This window comes from Falco naumanni, chromosome 8 (genome assembly GCF_017639655.2).
Source record: "Falco naumanni isolate bFalNau1 chromosome 8, bFalNau1.pat, whole genome shotgun sequence".
In the NCBI taxonomy this organism is placed as follows: Eukaryota; Metazoa; Chordata; class Aves; order Falconiformes; family Falconidae; genus Falco; species Falco naumanni.
Window position 1 is genome coordinate 33949602 of NC_054061.1, and position 23157 is coordinate 33972758.

The 23157-nt window shown below is 38.6% G+C and overlaps 1 protein-coding gene across 3 annotated transcripts in view; it reads left to right on the forward strand.

Moving 5' to 3' along the window:
- Positions 1–23157, forward strand: part of MYLK (myosin light chain kinase) — a 216717-nt gene that overhangs the window by 118761 nt on the left and 74799 nt on the right. For 2 of the 3 annotated variants that reach the window (XM_040602878.1, XM_040602877.1), the window contains exons 12-15: positions 12884–13021; positions 13702–13899; positions 15105–15351; positions 23011–23091. In XM_040602878.1, coding sequence (XP_040458812.1) covers positions 12884–13021; positions 13702–13899; positions 15105–15351; positions 23011–23091 — 664 coding nt within the window. Of the gene's footprint in view, positions 1–98; positions 200–12883; positions 13022–13701; positions 13900–15104; positions 15352–23010; positions 23092–23157 lie in introns of those variants that run through there. The other variant, XM_040602879.1, reaches the window with a different exon arrangement.

Genomic DNA, 23157 nt, shown 5'->3' on the forward strand with positions numbered 1-23157 from the left:
ATTACTGTAGTCATTCATTGATTGTTGGACAAGCAGATTAGAGTCACCTGAAAGCCTGTCAGAGTTCCTGCTGTAACCAGTTTGTAAGAGCAGTGAGGGGAGATGCTTTCTGGAAAACCAGTTTGTTTTGTTCCTGTCACTCTTCCATCTGGTGTGAGTGAGACCATAAAATATAACCAGGTGGAAGAAAGCCTTTCAGGTAGGAATCTTTTCTTCCAGTCATGAGAGATGCTATCTTTAGGTCACGGGTTGTTTTTCTTTCTATGTCAGAATGACCTCTCTTAGACACTAATGTTTTAAAGAAGTTTATCATTGCAATAAGCAGCCTCTCTTTGAAGACCTAATTGAGAGGCTACAGCTTTGTTTCTCTGAGATATAACTTTCTGCCTAAAGTAAACAAAGTATGATGTCTTACTTGCCTACAGTGATGAAATATTTGTGACAGCTTTTCAAAGTCACTATTTATTTGAAAGCATTTTGCTGTATTTCAAGCGTAATATAAATATAAAGGGCTATAGAAGACTTTCCAAATTATGCAAGTTTAGTCTTGTTAAATGTCCAAAAGGCATTCCAGACCAGTAGCCTGGGGGAACCACTTGGTTATGTAAGAATTGGTTTCAGAGCTCTAAGAGAAAGGAAGGGGGGTTTGTTACTGTATTGAAAGGTCAGAGGTAAGCTGTCATGAGCATCAAAGAAACTCTTCCAGTGTTTTCAAGAGGCTCCCAAAGTTCTCAGTCCAGCACTCTGTACGGGCCACTAACAGCTGTAATCCTTGGAAGACTAAGCTGCTTTTTTTTTAAAAAAATTGCCTTCTCTCAGCACCTCAGAACCAAATGTGAAACACAATTCCAGCCAAAGACCAAAAATGAAGGGCAAAAGCAAAATGTGTAGAAGTTTTCAATGATACAGGATTTGTGCCATCAATATAAACAATGTTCCCGAAAGACAGCTTCTTGTTATAATTCATTTCCAGTAAAAGGGGAACCATATTTGGATGCAAATGAGGGATAACTGCTTGCAGAGTAAGCAGAAGTTAAATGACAGGAATTGCATTAATATTTCTTATAAACAAAAACCAAAGATGAGATGCTGACAAAAAATGTTTAATTTAAAAAAAAAAAGATGAAAAAAAATCCCACCCCTACATCTGATTCTCTTCTCAACTGTGAAGTGATCAAATGCTGTGAACATGAAGCTATTATGTACCACAATGACAGAAAACAGATGGTTGTTGTAACAGTCTTGGGAATGGCCTTGCATTGGCCAAGGGGCAGACTGTCCCAGCTTGGATTGCCAACTTCTATAATGCTTTAAGTTCCAGATGAAAAGTGGAAGTCATGAAAATACATACAAAACCTGTTAACTGAACAGATGCCTAAGTAATTCTGAAAACATGGGCATAATGTTACCCCAAAGAATGTTTCTAAGCTGATGTGGATTAGCTGTTGGGAACTCACACAGTCAGCCATCAGACTTTCTTGTAGGATTAGCTACATTTATAAAACTCTCCAGAAATTACCATTGTGCAGGTAGATTTGAGTTAGGCAAGTTGTAGGATGGGAAGGAGCCTTTCTCAGAATTAATCACTGAAAATCAGTCCCAAAGCATCTGAGCGTTTGATGTAGCATGTGTTTTTCTGGAGGAAAATTGACTTGGTTTCTGACAATAAGCATCATTTCTGTCTGCATTCATTTTCTGGCCTTTTTCCTGCTTTTCTCATGTGGTTATGAATTCACCCAGCTTACGTTACATCTATGAATTGAATTCCAGCCTAGCTTTGCCAAGCTTCCTTTCCATGACTACTAGATTAACTTGAATTTATTAAAACACCATCCTGTTGTGCAAACATTGCTGAAAAAATGACAAAGAACAAATGCATATTTTAGTGACTTCTGTACCATTAGTCACGGTACATTAGATGGAGTAGCCACCAAAAAGAAATTTAGTTTGTAGAATGGTTATGTAACAATTAAACCCACAACACTAGTAAAATGGCTAAGTGCTAGAAGTGACCTGTTCTACCATTTGAGCTTTTCATATCTAGTGCTTCAAATTTAGGCAGGGTGAGAGTCGCAAATGGAAGAGTACCTGTAGGACTGATGTTTGCCTTTAAACTACAAATCAAAAGGTGAAATAGGTCTTTAAGCAACTTGGTTTCCCAATGTTAGAATTGAAATTATAGAGGCAGCAAGACAGACTCTAAGGATATATCTGTATTTACTTTTTTGTTTACTTTTTTCATTTTTTTTAAAAAAAAGTTAATTAACACTTTTGTTGGTATGAGTTTTGTCCTTTTCTATTAATCTCTCTCAAATTTGGGAACAGACATGTTGGCTATTTAGAAGCCTGTTGAGTACCTTGCATTACCAGATGATGTAAAATATGTACACAAACATATATATGCTCCAGTGCAAATATCTTATGGAAGTTTCACTTAAAGAAAGGTTTTTGCATAAGCACAGGTACATGGCCAGTACTTACAGAAAAGCAGAGGATGTCAGGGTCTCACCAAAAAAAAAAAAAAAATTTAAAAATGGCTTTTAATCAAAGGACTCATTGAGCTGAAGGGATTGATTTGAGAGCAGGGTGATGTGTGTGTTTCTTCTCTGTATAAATTTTTTTGTGACTACCATTATCAAAAGTATAGGGAAATGGGAGGACGATGGAGAAGAGTTGTGAGTGTATAAGTTAGGGATATTCAGCACCATCAGAAAAAGAAGAGCTTTAAAGGTGATGAATAAAGATTTGCTTTATGAATAGCATATGCAGAAGGAGAAGGAGGATTGTAGAAAAGGAAGGTCTAAGTAATGAAGAAATGGGCTGGTGTATACATAGCCAAGTAAGGATGGCAAGTTCTTAAAGGTTTGTTTCCTCAGTTTAGTCTTACAAATTTAACAGCATGTTGCTTAAGCATGTAACTGCGTTGCAGCATGGAGTCCCTGGGTTAGTATGACCAACCAAAATGAAAACAAAGCTGAAAAAACACACACAAGGCCCCCATGCTGAAATTTAGCAGGTCCTCTCTTGTACTTACTAGTTCTGCAAGTCTATGCAGCTCTCTTGCCCTAAAAGGCAAAAATGTCCACGTAACAGAATTTGTGGTATGAATATTTGGAATAGAAAATATATCTAACTAGGCAGATACACCGCTCTAACACCTGCTGCAGCACTTCTTCATATCTAATTTTGTCAAGCAAAGATACCTCACTTTTAGAAGAATAAGGTCTCTCTTCCACATGCTGGAACAATACAGAGATGTCCAAGTGTCTTACGACAGGTATAGTGTGAGTCCTAACGAGCAGGTCATTCGTTTGCAGCAGGGGAAAGGAACAGAAGGCAGGAACTTTGTACAGCTGTATACTACTGGAGGTGTTTACATGCAGCTTCATGTTAGTCAAGCTTTGACTGCCAGTCCACATACACAGACTTTCCCTTTTTTGTTGTTGTTGTTGGTTGTTTGGGTTTCGTTTTGTTTCGTTTTCCCCAGTGTAATGTCTTAGTACAAGGTATTTTTAATATAAATTCATCAAACAATGCCATACTAGAACAACCTTACCTTTTCTGGACTTAAATGCCAAAGAAGCCTTGCTCTAGAATGAGCTCCTGATACCAACTTTGACCCAGAAATACAATGTTGATGTATTTTTTCCTTCCCCCCCCCTTATATTAGTCTAACTTCAGTGCTTCCTTGGTCTCAAGCTGGGTCTTACTGGTCTTATTTGAGAGATTCCTTAAAAGCATTCTTAGTATGGTAACCTTTTGATTACTTACTCAAGAGAGTGAACAGAACTATTTTGATATTACTACAGGTAACTTATTCTGTTGCCACTGTGGATTTGCCAGAGGAGGGAAGGGCTGAAGGGGCTGTAACTCTTCATATCAGTGACATCCTCGGGGGTACTTGTCAATTATGTGATTGCCTGTTCCTATTGTCCTTACGCTGCATTTCATCTCATGCACAGCCCGTTTTTTTTTTCTTTCTAATGGAAGTGGTATCTCTGTACATCATGAAAGTACAATTAAGTTAAATTCTTCTGGGAAGCCATACAAAAAATTGAGACTGCACATGTGAGGGTGAACTTCTGCCTCAGCAGTATGCACATTTTCACTGCAGAGCTAACCTGGCTGGATCTAGCGTATGTGAAGCACCTTTTCTCCAGTTCTCCATCTTAGATAGGTGTCTTCTGGGGAATTTGTTAGCAGTGGACCAGCCGAGATGCCTTATAAATGCATTCGATAGGTATAAACACTCAGGCCTTCCATGGAGTTGCTGTCTGTGGCAGTGACGAAAGAGCAATTACTTGATGTAAAAAGGGTTAGTTATTAATAAAGCAGACATTTCTGAAGGCAAAAGCAAACATCACTTTGCTGCGAACACTTCCAGTGAGACTGTCACTGAGGAATTTGGTCTGCTGGCTGCAAAGTTATCTGCCCTGAACCCATCTGGCTCCTTTGTATCTCTGTCCCTTGCACTCCAAATTGAGATTTTTCCTGAGGAGGGGAGGTGAAGAGGGAGATGGTGAGCTCTTCTTCCTGGGATCCATTGATAGGAAGCATGGGAATGGTTTAAAGCTGCATAGGTGAGGTTTAGACTGGACATTAGGAAGCATTTCTATACTGAAAGAGTGATCAAACACAGGAACAGGCTTCCCAGAGGGGTGGTCGATGCCCCAAGCCTGTCGGTGTTTAAGAGGTGTTTGGGCAATGCCCTTAACAATGTGTGTTAACTTCTGGTCAGCCCTGAAGTGGTCAGGCAGCTGGACTAGGTGATTGTTGTAGGTCCCTTCCAATTGAAATAGTCTATTCTCTTCTATTTTGACTGTTTCTCCAAAATCATAATTATTATGGATGTAATCAGTCTTTTGACAGTGGGATTTCTGGGGTGGCATCTCTTTCAAATGCTGTGGGTTGCAGAACAAACTGAGTAGACAAAACAGAGGTTAAAATGTTGATGACCTGGTGATAGCCCATACAGAGGGAAAGACTCTGGGAAGAGGGAGTGTACCTGGAGCTGTAGGTTAGGGCTGGAAGATTAGTAAAATAAATAGATTGCCAGACTGGATAAAGTGGAACTCAGCCTCCTTTGTATATCCCTAGCCACCTTGACTAGTGTAGGCTTAGGGCATTGTCAATCTTGGGTTAACAGTTTTTGTGTAACGCAAGGCAGAGCATCCAGACTATAACTTGGCCCGACTCTTCAGCGAAAGCATCTCCCAAGGATATTTAAATCTTGCCTTCCATTTACAAAACCAGATTGTAACTGCAAGAATAAATGATGAGAGGTAGGTGTGTAAAGAACACTGCTAGGTTATTAAACGTCTTGTTCTCATGAACTAAATTTGCAAACTGGCGTACTAACCTGAGATCTTTAGTAAAACATGAATGTCTCTTTATGTCTCAAGAACATAGAGGTCTCTTATTTTTTAATGCCAGTATAAATCAAGTTTGGAATCCTTGGAAAACTTGCAGAAAATATTTTGACCATATCACTTCAGGCTTGAGACAGAAAAATACTTTACAGGAAGACAGACAGATGAGATGAGTGTCCTAATACCAATTTTCTGTCCTATAAAATCTGTTATTTTTGAGTTGATAGTATTGTTAATGTGAGATCTGGTAACAGCCACATTTATTAACACTGAAAATATTTGGAGAGGTGAAACTTTTCAAGATGTGTGTGTGAACCTGAGTCTTGCTTTGAGAGATTTCAGTGAAATCTGCTGCTTCTCTCTCTGAGCTTGCTCACACAGAGAGCTTTTTGAGTTAAGCATTCTCCTCAGCTCAGTTGACTTATAAGCCTCTGAGCCAAAATGATACTTAAACACCATAAATGGTAAACGTTGCTGAGGCAGTCCTTTCGCACGGCCCAGACTAGGCATTATTTGGCAGTTACCCACATGATTCTGGCAAACAGATTCCTCAAGTATAATTAAAACTCTTATAAGAGTAAACAGTGCAAGTTGTTTGCAGCGTTCTGAACATAAGGCAGCAAGCTCTCTACTCTCATGTCCTTGAACTGTAACCAGTTGTAACCCTGATCTTGTGCAGCTGTTAACTGCGCTGCAGGTGTATATGTGCAGGGCTGCAGCTGACTCTGTTTGAGATGGGGGCTGGATGAGACGATCTCCAGAGGTCCTTTACAAACTCAGTTATTGTGTGATTCTGTGCACTGTTGAGCATGATACTTCGACAGGAGATGTCAGCATTCTGCAGCTCACATTAAAAAGAAGTCTTCAGTACATCTGTGTAGGCAAAGGAACAAGAAAATTCACTAGAATAGATGATGTCCATAAAATGTTAAATGTTTTCATTACAGGCTAGGTAAAACCCAGGTCCTGTCTTTGGAAACCTTCTTAAAGTTTGCATCCTAATCTGCATTTTCTTCACTCCAGTTTCAACAGCAAATCTGGGAATGGAAATGCCACAGTGTAGTTATTGATTTGTATTTAGCTTCTCTCCAAGTGTATAGATTTATCTGTATCTTTTGCCTTAGAAAGTAAGTAGTTGGTTGCATACTTGCAGTTAAACTGGCACGTGTACTGTAACCTACTACAGATTTGTAGTAGGTTAACTGTTCTGTGCAGCATGAATTGTCCGCTTTCACATACACACCTTCAACACAATAACTCACCATTTCTTATTGATATAAAGATGTTTACAGTTGTGTTCAAGCACCAAATTCTGATCCAGGTCTAGGTTTTAAAAAATTCAAGTGTATTTTGGCTTAGGCCCACAGCTAACAGTAAGACTCCTCTTGCAATAACTTCCAGTCTGCAGATATGTGGAGGTTAAATTTATGTAAGAACTCTTTAAATCCTGGATTGATAAAAGTCAAATAATAGGAAATCATTCTTTATCATCTTAAATTTCTACTAATACAAGTTACTAGTCACTGAAGATAGATTAACTTATTATTGGTTATGCAAACCCAGGTAAACAGAATAAAAGATTAATAGAAATAGTTTTGTATCAGAGGCAATAAATCTCTTTTCCCATTCCCAAACAGGCTGAGAATCTGTATTTTTGTAAGAAACTGGAAAAGTTTAAATTCTTATAATCTCTGTGAATTTAATGCACTCAGTGGTTTTTTTTAAACGTAGATTTGGATGCTTATTGGAATGTCTAATAAAAAAAAATGAACCCTTAGGGGTAAGGCAATGCTATGGGAAAAGCCTTTATTACTTTTTCTTTGTAGAAAACATATGTGGGTATATAAGGTACCCTTTAAATGCTTTGGTTACTATTTCTGGTCTCCCAGGCTGTGTTTCCCACTGAGCTGTGCACTGAATCTTGCTGTTTCCCAACATTCATGAACACTAAAGTCTGAGGAAAGGCAAAACCCATAGGAACTATACAAGTGGGATCATTGTGGTGGACTTTTAAATCTATCACCCTGCGTTAACACCTTATCAAAAACCTGTTGAAATGAGGAAGAGATCACTGCTCACCAGAGAATACCCCAGCAGGGTTTATGTATTATGCCAGACCACAGCTCTGTGCAAAAATTGTTAAATTTCTTGATCTCATAATCTTGTGAGTGCTTTAAGAATTCAGTGCTCTATAAGCAGCCTTTGAGAAAATCATACTGTCTTCTGTATTATCTTGCGTGATTTGATGTGCATGAAACCAACTTTAAAAATTGTGGCAGCTTTTATAAGCTACTATAAAATAAACTATTTGCATGGTCTGAAAACAAGTTACTGAAATGTACCTGTGTTTTATCAAGCCCACTCCTATGCAGTGCTTCCTGATACTCCTCCTGAATTGCTTTGACATGATACACCTGGGAAGAACTCACTGCAGCAGCAGAAGTTGATTAGGGGAAGGAAAGGTCGGGAGAAAATTAACTTCCCGGAGTAGAATTCTTTTAGTAACTATGGCAGTACTCCTATTTTTTAACTCTTATATTCCTTCTTCTCATTCTTAGAGGTGAACCTACACCTACCTGAATGTAGTAAGAAGTAAGAGTGGTGAGGGAGATGTTAAATGGCTATAGGCGATTAAAGCGTATTAACATAACAGGAAGAGATCAGATCTCCTATTTTTCACATCCAGTTGATTAAAGCTTGAGGATGTGTAGATATATAACAAAATCATGCCCTTATGCTAATGTCAAACTAGATTTTCCTTAGATTCCAGATTTCCTTTCTGGTTCCAGATGTGCCATATTTTTATTGTATGTAGTTTTGGCAGCAAAAATGCCCTGCGGTGTTACGAAAGAGCTTGTTCAGTGGGAAGCATAGTGACTTGCTGTACCTGAGCTGCGAGCTGTACCAATGCTTTCTTCTTTCTCTTCCTTCCCCTGCTCTGGACTCTGAAGCTGGCTGTCCCTGAACAGCATGTGAATTTTGAACCCCAGCAGAGTTCATGTGGCAAAAGGGGCTTTGTGGGAATTAGGGGAAGCTAGCCCTAATACTGGCCTTCCATTGCATGCAGCTTGCTTATTTTTGTCCTTTTTTCTTATCTCCTTGCCCTCTGCTTTGCTGGTGCAAGTCACGGATTTTGTTCCGTATGTATGAGACTAGCTAGCACTTAGCTTTGCCCAGGGCATGTGAACTTCTACGGTTGTTATGCTTTCTGAAGCTACTTTTTGCTAGCAGTGCCTGGGGTTTTGTGTATGATTTCCCTTGTACTACTTTCCTGGAAAAATAATTAGCCAAGCATTTCCAAAAGGAAGTAAAATCACACAATATATTTTCACCCTAAATAGGAACAGTAGTTATTTGCTTGATCCTGAACAAGCAGCATCCCTTCTTTTCCCAAGTACCCTCCACAACCAAATCAACTGCTGTTTTTCCAGACAAGAGCAGTAAAGGCTAAAATTGAAGAAGCCCTTAGGTATATTAAAATAAGCTGTGAAAATGTACAGTGCTGCTATCTCATGGTAAAATTCTGAAACATTAAAACCTTCATCAGAAGAGCACTGAGTTATGCACAGTGCTATGTAATAAATAAACAACTAAAAGCATTTACAGTCTTCAGAAAAATTTGAAAATAGTTAACATTCAGGCTTTGCAATTTGGCCTCTGCATGACTGTATCAGTCCCTTCAGAGAAAATGCAATGACTTTAGAGTAAGACTGAATAAAAGTAAATGATGTAGTTTTAGACTGGCTGTGTTGTCTTGCGTAAAACATCTGCAAGAAGCTGAAGCTGTCAGTAGGTCAGTTTAATTTTTTTCTAAGTCTAGAAATTCACAATATCAAATTTTAATTAAAGGAAGAAATGTTCCATGAAATTAATCCCTATGACTTCTTAATGAACAAATAGCATTTATGGATTAGAACTTAAGCCTTTTTAATTGTTGCCTCCAAGTCAAGGAACATTTGACAGTTTTTGTGATGTTCTGCTTAAGCTGTTGGTACAATAAACATATGCTACTGATCAACATATACTACTGAACAACAGTAGCATAAGATTAGAGATCCCTGTTAAAAAAAAAAAAAAAAAGTAGGGGAGAAGGCTTGTGTTTTGAAGAAAGCCTGTTCAGGTTGCCATGGAGTCAGTTTATTTAGCCATAGATTTACTATAGCCTGGATGCTGCACATTTGGAAAGGAATACTGGTTGCCTTAGCTGTGATAGCTTCTAATTTTTCAGCTCTTATATACAACAGATTTCACATCTGTAGTAAAGAAAGGCCTTCGCTGCCCCTGTGGTCCAAAGATCATCAGCAATAGAAAGGGAGGCATTTTTACTCCTGCTTTGTAATAGGTATTGTGAAATCAGGTGATATTTCAAGGACTAAATCAAAGTGTGTGTCCGTTAGTATGTGACAGGTTTACAAGGATAGAAATGTCTTCAGAAAGTTATGATATATATATTGTTGATATATAAAGCTGGCTTTGTTTCTGTCTCTGGAGTAATGCTCAAGTTTTCAATATTTCAGACTTAATAACCCATCTTAATGTTCCTCTGTGTGATGACATTGTTTCTCCTAATGAAATAATTCTGTCCTCTCTCCAGTAACTTTTCTTGCACTGTTGAAGCAGTACCATTTAATTTTTTGACTACTCATATACTGTAGACTTCTGGGTTTTGAGACTTATCATCATAATTTTATGTTTAAGCACAGAACTGGTCTTTATAAGAGATCAGCATAAACATATGGAGTGCCTAAATTTAGTGTAAATGCTATTCTTGTGACTTGTGCGAGGCAGGTTCTGGACCCCTTCATTTCAATTTGACAGCTCCACTTACAAATAGGGAGCACTGATCCGTAGCAATGGCGATTGTTCTCCGTCCTTTAATCCTGCGGGACATTCTTCTAGGGGTAGAGGCCTGCAATCCCAATAAACCTTCTACTATCACTCATGTCAGTAGGTCTGTTCCCCAGTGCCAGATGCCTCTGCCTGAGATAACTTCAGAAACTAATACCTAACTTTTTTGTAATCTTGTTGGGTTTGTGATTCATATATGCAATTACCATTAATTATTTCCTTCCTTCCTTTTAATGTTTATGAAGCTCTCTGCAAGAAGGTGGTTTTATTCTAGTACATGAAACTTTCATTTCTGCAGCACATATTTTGGAGAAGTTAGCATTGCTGAAAAATTCCTTTTGGGAAATTATGGTGCTCTATTCCTTCTATAGTTGCTTACCCATTTCTTTTTAATAAGCTGAGGCTGTTATACTGTATTGTCTTCCCTGATTACAGAAATCCATTTATTTAGACTACATGGAACAGGCATGCCAGTCTAATAAAGCAAAGAGCCATTTGCGAGGGATGTGGAGTGCTGCTAGTACTTAATGCTATTTGTACCAGGGCTCTGCTGGAAGCAGCTTGGTCTGTTCTGGAAGAATTGCTGTTAGAGCCACTACTAGCAAATTTGTTTCCTTGTCACTTTTAACTCTCTTATACGAACTGGTTCCACTCTTTTCTTTGTTATCTGTCCTTCTCTGAAGGCTTGAACTTCTTTGATCATACCTCAAGTCTGTTTCTCTGGTCCAGAATCACAACTTTTATTTTCCTTTCCCTGCTCTCCTTTTGTAGCATATCTGCCTTCTCAATTTGCGATGTTATGAATTATTTCAAAACAAGGGATAACAGAAACATCATCTCTTGTGTCCCTTTTTTTTTTTTCCTGTGCTTCTTTACTGTCTTACTACTTTCTTATTTTTTCCTTTTCCTCCTTTCCTCTTCTTCTTCTCTTCCTCCTCTTTCTCATTATATGGATTTCTGCTTTCCCTCCCAAGTCTGTTCAAGTGTGAAGCACAAAGTGGTTTTCAGCAAGGCATTAGAGTAGTGAAGGAGCATGTGCCGATATTGCTTAGTACAGCGGTTGTTTGAAGCTGTTTCCCTGAGTAAACAGTACAAACCAGAGGAATATGGTGAACTACAGCAGTTTATTACTGTAGATGGGTTTGACCCAACTTCATTTTCTTGGCTATTTTTCATTGGCTATTTTCTGTACAGCAGTAGTCACAGGCAGGTGCTGTAGGAAGCACTAAGGCTGATCAGTGCGGCCTGATGGTGAATCAGGCGTCTCAGAGTAGTAAGTCCGTAACACCAGGCTGAGTGGGTCTGTCAGGTCCCATATTTCCATTTTCACATGCATCAATGTCTCACTGCTCAGTGCCAGGAAAAGACCTACGACATAAGCCAGGGAGACAAGATTTTGGCTAGAAAAAGCTTTGCTAGAGTAGAGAAAAAACATCCTCTCCAGGCGGCTTCCAAATTTACATTGAGCTCAAATAACCCTGGGACAAGCTTAACCTGTTGCCTCCCAGAGGTTCAGTGGACGTGGTCAGTGAGGTGGTTTCAGTTTTTCTAATCACCATCCTTTTATGAATCATGGGTTTTTCCAGCCTGGCACTTTGTGTTGCTGTAATATTGTTTTGGATCATCTTGATACACCTTTGAAAATTTTTAAGGAAGGAATAAGCAAAATGAAGCTATTTTCATGTGCGCACCAAAAGTAGGGTTGGCAATTTAAAGGCAAGACATAAGAGGTCTGAACTCCAGCTAAACAAAACAAAAAGTGTATCCAAGTGACCAATAAATATTTATGACATGTTATATTTGGTCATGATCACTACTTTAGTTTCAGAAGTGTCTTTGCTCAGGTTCTTAGAGCAGAAATATCTTTCCTGGTCTAGTGTACCATATAGGTCATAGTTAAATGATCTTGCTTCATAGCCGGTGAATCCAAGACAGATGAGACCGCTGTGGATACTGGAAATTACATATCTGTCACAGACAAGATTTTATTTTTAAGAGTGATTAATTTCACTCCAGAGCTTATCATGTCATTGTACAGCCTCAAAAAAAAACCAAAATCAAAACAACCCTAGTTTGTTTTGTGAAATATGTTGATAATCTCAGATTTCAATCTTTCCTATCATCAATCAGCTGGCTAAGTGTAAACCAGGAGAGGAGTATGGTGAAGGTAAACCCATTTGATATTGGACGCGTACAAATCTAAATGGTTTGCAGTTTCATACAGAGTGGTGGATCCTATATTCCTGTGGGTTTATATTTTTAACTCATGAGAATAGCAACTTGTAGTACATCTTAAGATTTTTGTGTGAATTTAGCAGTGATTAAAGGCATCTAATATTGATTGTAAATTGTTGGGGACATTTTTTGCACCTGAACATGTATACTTGGGGAAAATTAGTGTACATTTCTGTATGATACTCTGTGATATCTGTTAACAACGATTTAAGGGTATATGTGGAGGAAGGATGATTCCATTCCCATTCCTTCACTTTCTGCTTGGAGTACTGGCAAGGCAAAACAGTTGTATTGGGTGGTTTCAGTGATTTTTGCCTTCTGAAAGCTGAAACTAGACCACTGACTCAAAATCAGTTTGATCCCAAGGTCAGTTAAGATGTCATGAAAATTCCAGTAAGAGACCCCTTTTTTTTCTCTTCTTGACTTCACAGAAAAGAAGAGCAGCAAGAAGACAGAAAGTGCACAGGCTGGCAAGTTAAACAAGACTTTTGCACCCATTTTCCTTAAAGGCCTGACTGACCTCAAAGTAATGGATGGAAGTCAAGTGATAATGACTGTGGAGGTATCAGGTGTGTAGCTATAGAACCGTATTATTTAAAAAAATTGTATTACTGCAAAATAGGTGCTTTTTTTATCCGCTGGCCTTTTCTTTTAGCAGGTGTTTTTGCATTTGGAAATAATATTTCAAGGAGTCAATCTTTCAAAAGTAAAAGCTAGGTTTGTCTAATCTGATCTTCAGGGTGGATGAACATTGTCCAGAGTTAATGTGTTCAAACCCTTACAAGTATTTCTTTATTGGAATAATAATAATGATGATTATAAGGTTATTATTGGGTCCTGCTGTTGAACTAAAACTAAGTCACAGTGGACTTGTAATAGCTTCTGTCATGAACCAAACAAGATTGAATTCCTGTCAGCTGGGGTAAGATTAGTGCTCTAGAAAAGAGCAGTCCTGGTATGAACTTTGCTAATAGAAACCTTTGGTAACCACCGATGTGGGATCTAGAACTCATTCTCCCTCTCTTGTATATATGCATCCCTTATTAATTAGTATTTTAATGGTAATAAGACAAACTTAGAACTACTCCACATTACACAGCATCAATTGAATTAATGAAATTCCTGAATGTTTTGAAGATGAAATTGCAGAATCAGGTGGCAGAAAAAACCCAACCTTGTTAATATTCTTAATCAATATATGGTGGGGTTTTATGTGTGTGTCTGATTTTTGTGGTTTCCTATTTTTCAGCTAACCCACCTCCTGAAATTATCTGGCTGCACAATGGGAAAGAAATCCAGGAGACAGAAGATTTCCACTTTGAGAAAAAAGGCAATGAGTACAGTCTGTACATCCAGGAAGTATTTCCTGAAGACACCGGCAAATACACGTGTGAAGCTTGGAATGAATTGGGAGAAACTCAAACCCAGGCTACATTGACAGTACAAGGTATAAAGTTCTTCTTTCCCTTAGGAAATGCTAAAAGAAAATAATTCCGATGTGCTGGAGGAGTATCTATTTAAAGTACATGAGTGTTTATAAGGGCTGTTGTGAAGGATGCTAGTTCTCAGTGTCTACATCTGAATTAAAAAGGATACTGAGCAGAAGCAACTTTAAAAAAATCTTCTCACTCAGGAACATTATGTTACTATTTCAAAAATGCATTCCTAAGTCCTATTCCTAGGGACAGTGCAAAACTTCTGCTAAATACAGCTTCAGATTATAACTATAAGGCTTACTGAGCTATGGACTTAATGTAAACCATTTAATGATGTTTTTCTTTCTAATTAAAGCCCTGAGTATTTGGAAAAGCTGTCTAGGAGCCAGGTATGCCCGGTATCCAGGTTTTAGTATTAGCATTATAGTGGTAGCAGGAACACATGGTTTCTGCAATTTGAGAACTAGCTTCAAAAAAATTGGCTTTGAATCTCCACATATGATGTAAATCCCACAGTAAACACTGAAGTATCTACAAACTTTCTGTGATTGGGCATTCACTACCTTCATGACAGGGGACTTCATCTAATCTTACTGTGTGCCAAAATTTTCCCATAGCAATTACTGAGAATTATTGGAAATCAATGGGAGGCTTTTATTGCTTTTAATGTAAAGGATCTTAACCCCAGGATTTCAGGGAGCTGTGCCTCCAGGGGTGGATCTGTAGCCTGTTGTCACTGTCTGCTCTGAATTCAGAACTTGCTCCATTCTCTAAGCTCCCCTGAGATCTAGCCTTAGGGTCAGTCTTCTATACTAAACACAATTTTATGCAATTGTTAATGATGATTTATTACATGAGCTCTCAACTTCACAGCAGTCATAGTACTGTCACTTGCCCTTAAAGCTATTCCTACCCGTATTCTCTAAGGACAAATCTTCAAGATTCCTTTTAGGGCAGCTTTAAAGTCTCTTTGTTTTGCTTTTAATATAAGCCTGGATCCTGTCAGGAAAGTACTAAGTAACTGATTAATTTTAGTATTGACACAAGCTATTTCCAAAATTAGAGCCTGACTTATTTTCACATTAAACACTTCGACCCTGCATGTTCAAAATAGCTTTGTTTGTCTGTGATTGTTTTACCTGAGACCAGTTAGTTATTAGTTACATTCAAGCTTGGCATTTTCTCCTGATTCATAAACTGTGTTTGTAAACGACAGAACCTCAGGATGGTATTCAGCCCTGGTTCATTAGCAAACCGAGATCAGTGACAGCAGCGCCTGGGCAAAGTGTTCTTATATCCTGTGCCATTGCTGGAGATCCTTTCCCCACTGTTCACTGGTTCAAAGACGGGCAAGAAATAATGCCAGGAACAGCATGTGAAATTCTGCAAAATGAAGACATCTTCACACTGATCTTGAGGAATGTGCAGTCTCGTCATGCAGGGCAGTATGAAATTCAGCTCAGGTATGTCTGCTATGAAAAGAGCTTGTTCCCTAGGAACAGTTACTTACATTTACCCTCAAGTTGAAATTCCCACCTGAAGAAGACAAGAGCTCTCTTCTGTTCATACAACACAGTAGGGTACTAAAGGAACAAACTATTTCTGAGGGATGAAAAGAACTAATAAAACTCACAGAGGAAAGAGGAAACACAAGAAAGGTCAGAAAGAAGGACAGAGCACTATAGAGTTTCCTTTTGTGATCCTGAAAAACAAAGCTTTGTGGCAGTAGTATGAGAAGCAATTTGGGGTTTTAGCAAGGAAACCACAACCAATGTCTTGATTTTGGAGATACTATTTATCATGTTTGCCATCTCTGAATATTTGTATGGATGCCTGCTTTCCACGGGAACTATCTGACCAGGAAGGCCTGTTCTGCAAGATTGTGATCCATGGGGGAGAAGGTGTTCCCTGGCCTTGTTTGAAATGTCTGAATTTTATATGGAAGTTGTAGTCTCCTTTTTCTGGTGTATCTTTGAAATTAGGCACTTTGGTGCTTTGAACTATTTGTCATTCCTATAAAATTTTTATGCGCTATTTTGAATATTTTTTTCCTGGTAAAATAACTGTCCTTTAAATGAAGAAACAGATTTGTTTGTTCTTTACCTTGTAGAAAGTGCCACAGCATTTTCCACCTCCAAAGGTGAAGGTTGGGTGTAATTACATATCACCTATGTGTTTATAGAAAACTTACTGTACAACTTTAGGGAGAGAGAGCATTTCTTAGTAGATGTAACCTGTTTATGCTCTAAACAGGGAGTTTAATATTTTATAGTTATCGTTTATTTTCCATCCAGTGTTGCCCAAATGATGGACATGTCACTGTGTAGAAGCCTAGCTCTAAAGTATGTTTCCATAGACTATCACAGGCACCCACAAACTAGCTTCAGTATATTTTAGTATTTAAAGTCAGATGAGGAACTCACTTTCCACCAGAAAAGAGTGATTTAGAAAATTATAGCTATTGTATACCAGGATTTCCTACAATTAAGTGTTTCTACGCTTAATTTCAAGTCTTACTACTAACATTTATGTAGGTAGAACTGTACGTGCCATGACCTCTTTGCAAATAAGCTCTTCAGTAGATTCAGACCCTTCATACTCTGCAATAAATTGTGAAGTGACTCATTTCAGAGTAATTGGCTTGTTTGTAATCAGCCCAGCATTCACAAACTGCAGATTTGCACAGGTCATGTCTCCATACATCCTTGCACCTAAGAAAAATCTCTTGGGGGATCAGTGGCATTTTTAACACTTAATACCTCTGGCAGGATTAGAAATGCCAGTTCAACTTCATTAAGGTCACTAACCTCTACATGAGAGAGCAGGCTGAACTGTGAGAATTGCTACCTTCTGCTGGTGCATTTCCACACTTAGGTATGTGTCTCTGGTCATGGGCATCTTCTCTTATATGCTGCTGGTTTCACTTAAACTGAAAAAGAATTAGATATTTCAGCAAAATTTCAGGGATGGAAGAAGGAAAGAGAACAGGAAACACAAAGGAGAGCCAAGAGAGCTTTGTGGAAGATTTTTTGTGACTGACTTAAGCAAGTCGACCATAGTGATTAGGTGTAGCTGGTGATCACCAGGCCAAATTCATCACTGAAGACATTTGTCAAAGTGGAAGTCTGACATTATCATAGCTGGAGAATATAACAGAATGTACACTTCGAAAACAAGTTATTTCAGAAAATCAGCAAGGGAGAACAATTTTTTGGGTGGGATGAGAAGTAAAGTTGTAGCTAGAAAACAACATAGCAGATTACATGTTAACTTCTAGTTATTCTCTAATCCTTGTACTGGAGAAATAGTTGGGCATCCCTCAAAGATCAGTGCATTCATGTTGGTTTTTACTAATCTAATAATGAGTACAGCTATGCTGCAATTAAAGCAAGGGGAATGCTGATAACTCCTTTTACCCTGCTGTCATTTGTAAAATTTCAGTTACTGTGTGGGGAACAGAAAGCTATACGCTTTTAGGCAGTTGCTTGTATACTATGAGTAACAGAGAAGTAACTGCCTCAGGAATATCCAAGGAGCCAAATGTCAGCTGTATAACTTCAGGTTTGCAATAGAGCTAAAATAATTTTCAGCAGCAAATAATCTTGTCTAAATAGCTTTCTAACTGCTTGCATTTGTCTTGAATACTTGATTGAGAATTGTTTATATATTCAGAAACAGTCTTAACGGTACCTGAGAGGAGGAGAGCTGCGTTTGGTGCCTGTCTTTCAAAAACTCCTACAAAGTCCATTAAAAATATGGAACAACTGAAAAACCACAAGTCAATTTACTGAGGAGTTTATAAAGAAGTTGACAGTGGGCTGTTTTTAAACATAATCATTTTTTTTTTCAAATAAAATGTGCAGCTTCTTTTCATGTATTAATTTTAGAAGCATGTTGCATAGCTGCTTCTAGGGAGTCATTCCTTCTCCAACTCCCTTAATTTAATCTGGGCATGTTTTCCTACCAGTGTTAATTATTTTCCAATTTTCTTCTCCACTATTCTTAAGCTCTAAATTCTGTCTTAAAACCTCCACAATTCTCCTTTTGTGTTGGTTGCTCACAAATTAAAACTCTGGTCTTAAAAAATCGGGTTTAACAAAAGATCTGTGTGTCTCTCTCTAGTTCTTTCTCCTTTCATCAGAGTGAGCTGGCAAGAGTGTGTAGCCCGATGTAATCCTAGTGTGATCCATCAATGATTGCTGGTTGTTTTTCTGTCTTACCATACCTCAACATTATTTAGTATATGTGTTTGCTTTTTACTACACAGCAGACCAAGTCTCACTTTTAAGAGGGCAGTCATTATAGCCTCTGCTGGTCTTTGTTTTAAACCTCCGCAGACCTCTGATTCCTCTACACTTGCATTCTTCATTTTAATTGTCCTAATAATGTTCCATTGAGCCTGTTAATGCTCAGGCCACAATGAATGGTGTTGCATAAATATAAAAACAACTGATTCACCCAGTACTGTGGTTCATCTGTTGAAATGTGAACATTAAAGCCTTCAGAATGCTGGCCCATGCAGCTGAGGGCTAAGAAATCAGTCAGAACACCTGTGAAACCGTCATGATTGAAATGGGAAATAACAATTGGTTTTTGACTCAGAAAACCACAGACATCTTTCTCTCCCCCTTTCCTTTGCATCCCTCCAGTGATGCAAGCACTGGTATCCTTTTACCCCAGTATGACTTTCTCATGTTCTTTCAGTCAGTGTGTACATCGTAAATGAAAAGGTAAGCAGAGAGTCTGGGAGTAATGGACAGAGACTGTTGAGCAAAGCCTTTGTCTTTATAAAAGCACAGTCAACATGAGAGACCTCAGAAACCCTCCTGCAGTTCTTCAAACAAATCATCTGCTTTGTTAACCTTTGCCTTCTCTGACATTAAGTATTTCTCTTCTCCTGGATTTCATCTTCTACAAAGTTTGGTTAGTGTTGATTAATCTTATTTAGAGATTCTGATAATCTGATTAAAATCAGAGGTAAACATTCATCTTCTAAATCAGTGGCACTTTGAATACTCTGCAGTTCAGGTTATATAAAAAGCCTTTGTAAGATTACATTCCATTACACTAAAGAGGAAATATAGTTCTGTCTTTCTGTAAAATACAGTTTGCAAACCTTGTTTTCTGCTATCTGCACGTTGCCTATTTTTAGGAAAGAAAAACATGACCCCTTCATGTTCCATTCCCCCACTCAACGCTGTAAAATGCAAATAAAATTATTGGTCTTTCAGGTATAAACCCTTTGTTTGGACAAACCCCCAAGTGAGGTAAATCAGTGTGTCCTCTTTGAAGCTAGTAGAGCTGCTCTGCTTTATGTCAGCTAAAGTTGTGATCCAGTAGATTAGTTGTTTTTTGGGGGGTTAAACTTCATGGAGTCTGGACTTTCTCTCCATTTAAGTAACTCACAAAAAAGTTGCAAAAAGTCATTCTGAGGCTTTGCCATTACCTACACTGAAGCATGAGCTATAGGTAGGGATCAACTTCTTTGTCTCTTTCAGTTCATTCTTAATAAAACATAATTTGCTTTGCAATAGTTGTTTTACACTTGGTAGACCAGTAGGAATTTTTGGTGTGACCCCACACTATAATTAACAATGCTTTTTTTTCCTCTTCCTGCAGAGAGTGCTTCCTAGCGACATGCAGACAATAAGTCTCATCTAAGGTTCAGTGAAAATATTCAAGTAAATTCTGCCAAGAAACTAGTATTTCAAGATATTTTGGACATAAAAGCCATTCCAGGGAAAACTGATCCCACAATAGGACAGAGAGCTATTTTAAAAATTGCTTCAGGCTTTGCAGCTGGGGTTTTATTTGTTTTTGGTGGGGTTTTTTATTGTTATTCCTTGACATTTTAAAGATAAGTCCTGTACATGGGCATTCTACAAAACAATCCTGCAAAAGTCAGGCAAAAAAACCTTCCAGATACTTCTTTACAGCATAGCTACTGAGCATAGGTTTTATCCATGTCTGTTGTTATTCCACAATAAAAGAGCCACTAACATCTTTCTTTGTCTAGGGTTCTGTTGATAAAATGCCAATAAGGAGAAGTTGCAGAAGTAATATTGTTATTGCCAGGCTTCAAAACAGCAGAGACATGAAAGACTTGAAGTAGTGTTTGTGTACTGCAAAGCTCTATTTTTTTTCTAACCGCCCCTATGTATCTTGCTTTGCCTAGAGTCTGAAATTGCGTAAATGTAAAAACATTTACAAAGTTTCCAGAATTATTCTTGATTGAGTTTAGCGTCTAAACCATCCAGTCCTTCTTAATTTTTCTTGGCTTGTGTCTCTTTTTCCATCTTGTGATCTCCAAGGTGGGTCAGTGTTATTAACTTCATCTTTTTAGACTCTGCAACTGAATTCAGAAGACAAATTTATGTTCTCTTTGCTCCTAAAATCAGTAACAAACCTCACTTTGATTTGACTATAAGCAGGACTTTCCCTGAGAAGGCTACGCTTTTCAACAGGGATATGATCAACTGGACACAGACTGAAGGTTTCTATCCAGTGGTCTAGTTTTCAGCCATACACTTGAATCAGAAATCATGATCAAAGATCAATAAACTACTTTGTGAACAACTTTTCTGTCTAGGTACTTCTATGTCCCACTGTTGCCATAATTTGTAAGTGCTTCCCAAGGTTTTAAAAATAGAAAGAACAAAATGCTCTCCTGCTTTCTTACCCCCCCCCCCCCCCCCCCCTTTATTTTCCAAACCCTGTGAAAACCAGCTTAGTTTAGCGAGGTTTACTTTGCCTTCCTTATTTGCTTCTTTGCACATGTGAAGAATTTGCAGAGGGAAGATGCGTTGCAGAAATGGGTCCTGCAGAAATGCTACTATTCTTCACAGTGGTCAGAACCACTTTCAGTATCCCTAGATCACTCTCCTGGGAGAGTGCTGTCTATGTTACTTCAACCTCTCCCACTGACGACACAATTCTTGTGGGCAAATTTTTTTGCCATACAGTCAGGACAGAAGCTGAGGAGTGGTGCCTGCCTATTTCAAGTATGCTATAAATCGTCTGTACTTCAGCTTTCATGGCTCCTCCTATTTTGTCAGCTTTGGATTGGTTTTAAGTCCTAAAAGGGAGGTATCTTCTGGGAACCAACAGCCTGCTAACAGCCCTGTAGCACTGGTGAATAAGAAGTTTCAGAGTGTGACTGCTTTTCTTAAAAGCTTCGGAGAAGCAGGAAGAAAATTCATGAGTTTCAACAGGGCAAATGCGACCAGTTTGAAATGCACTGTTTGAAGATGACAGGTTTCCAGCAATGTTGGCACCCTGCCATCATTTGGTACCAAGCAGTGTGTTGGGAGGAGGTGACATGCAGTTCTCTATCTTGCCATTTGTCTTTCCTTCTTTCCATTTCTCTTGCTTCCAAGTGGAGGTCACATATAGGAGGAAGTAAGAATGGCAGGTTTCAAGGGCAGGACTTAAGTACTCTCTGCATTGACATGGATGCCCTTCTGCCATTTGGACAGTTTCTGTTTGGCACTCAGTTGTATCTCTAGTCTTTTGTATTGAAGGAAATTAGGGTTATGGCTTTCAGTGCTGTCCTTACACATTGCCTCCAATAACAGTTTCTAGTGTACATATTCTGACTGGTTGGATATCAAGTGCTGAAAACATTTCTATGGCTTCTTGTTAATGGTCTTAAGGTCAACTAAGATGTGTTCCTACGCAGCAGGGCCTTTACATTGCAATCCAGTTACTTCGATTAACTCCACCAATTTCTTCTTAGTGTTAAAGGCTTGATTTTCGTATTAGGCTGATCCACTGTTTCATTTTCTAAAGCAACAGTAAGCAAGGGAAATCTATCTGAAAAGGTGATGGCACTAATTGCTATTATAAAGACATAACGTAGTGCTGCATCTGTGTTAATCATCTTGTCTACCATGTGACTTCATTGCAAGTTTCAAATGGGTGAAATTATAGTTTATTCACTCAAACAGAGCCCTATCTAGGAATGTATTTCTGTGCACCATCTAAAAAACAGGCCAGACAATCTGCTTATGGCAAACAGAAAGGCAACCCTGAGTCTGCGTTTTAAGCTTCAGGGCAAAGTAGACTTGAAGGTGCTCTTACAGCAAGTCTTTCAAAAGGAGAATACAGCTGTGAAAACCTGCCTCTCTTTCCTTCCTTCCCCCATTGCACATGTGTTTTGCTAATGTCCAATAAATGTTTTCAGTAGCAAAAAATATTTTTGCTTAAAAAAAGAAAAATCATCCAAGAGTTTGTAGTCCATTTACAAGCTTAAACTGGGAAGGATAGAACTGTTTCCACTAATAAAAGATATCTCTAGTCCTTAATCAATTCAAGTCTGCTTTTTTAACAGCAGTTCAGGGGAGCAGTGGCAACAGTTACACAACTGCTGCCCTGGGGGAGTTAAATTTTGCTTTTGGCATCTCCTGTCTTAAGTGGAGAAGAGCTGTTTGGGGATAGAAGAATGATATATCTGCAGGAGGGAGGGAGCAGTGGGGGCGGGGGGAGCGTTTTAAATGAATTCTTTAATGGGAGCTCTTTCCAGAAGGCATCCATGGTATTCCTCTACAAAAGGAAGAATAAGTACTCAGTACCATATATGGTGACACTTTTATGTTTTTTAATATAAACATGTACAGGCTGGAGCAATCCATGTAGATGGGTTTTGCTGATTGGTTGGGCCAGGGGGGAGGGAAGGAAATGAGACCCTGCTTTTAATATCTTAACACTGGAAAACTTAAGAGCTTGGGTTTGAATAAATAAACAGTAGGCAGAGCTGGAAAGATTTTCAACTTTGCAAAACAGACCCTTCCTCTGCCTTGATTTTCCAGCTTTTGTATTTGTTTTCCTTCAGCTTGTTTGTTTGCAGCTGTTTCTTTCTGTAAATTGCTTTGATTTTTGTTCAGGGAGTATGTTATTCCCAGTGTAGACAGCAACAGATCAGTAAAAGCTATTTGAGATCGCTTGGCTCCAAATATAAGGGGACCAAATGCACTCAGTCAACCACTGCAATGCTCAGCATAGGAAAGGAGGATGCCACACTGGGGATGGGCTGCTATAGTGCAATACACAATCATATAGGTCAGGGAAGTTACAGTTTTCAAAGAAGGAACCTCTGCTTTACTGATTTCACTTAAATATTTCAGGAACCAAGTTGGAGAATGCAGCTGCCAGGTGTCTCTGATGCTGCGGGAGAGTTCAGTTTCCACAGCAGAAATGCTCAGAGAGTGAGTATTTTTCCCAGGGACTTGCATGGGTGGGTTCTATTTTTTGCTCCGTTAATTCCCTGCCCT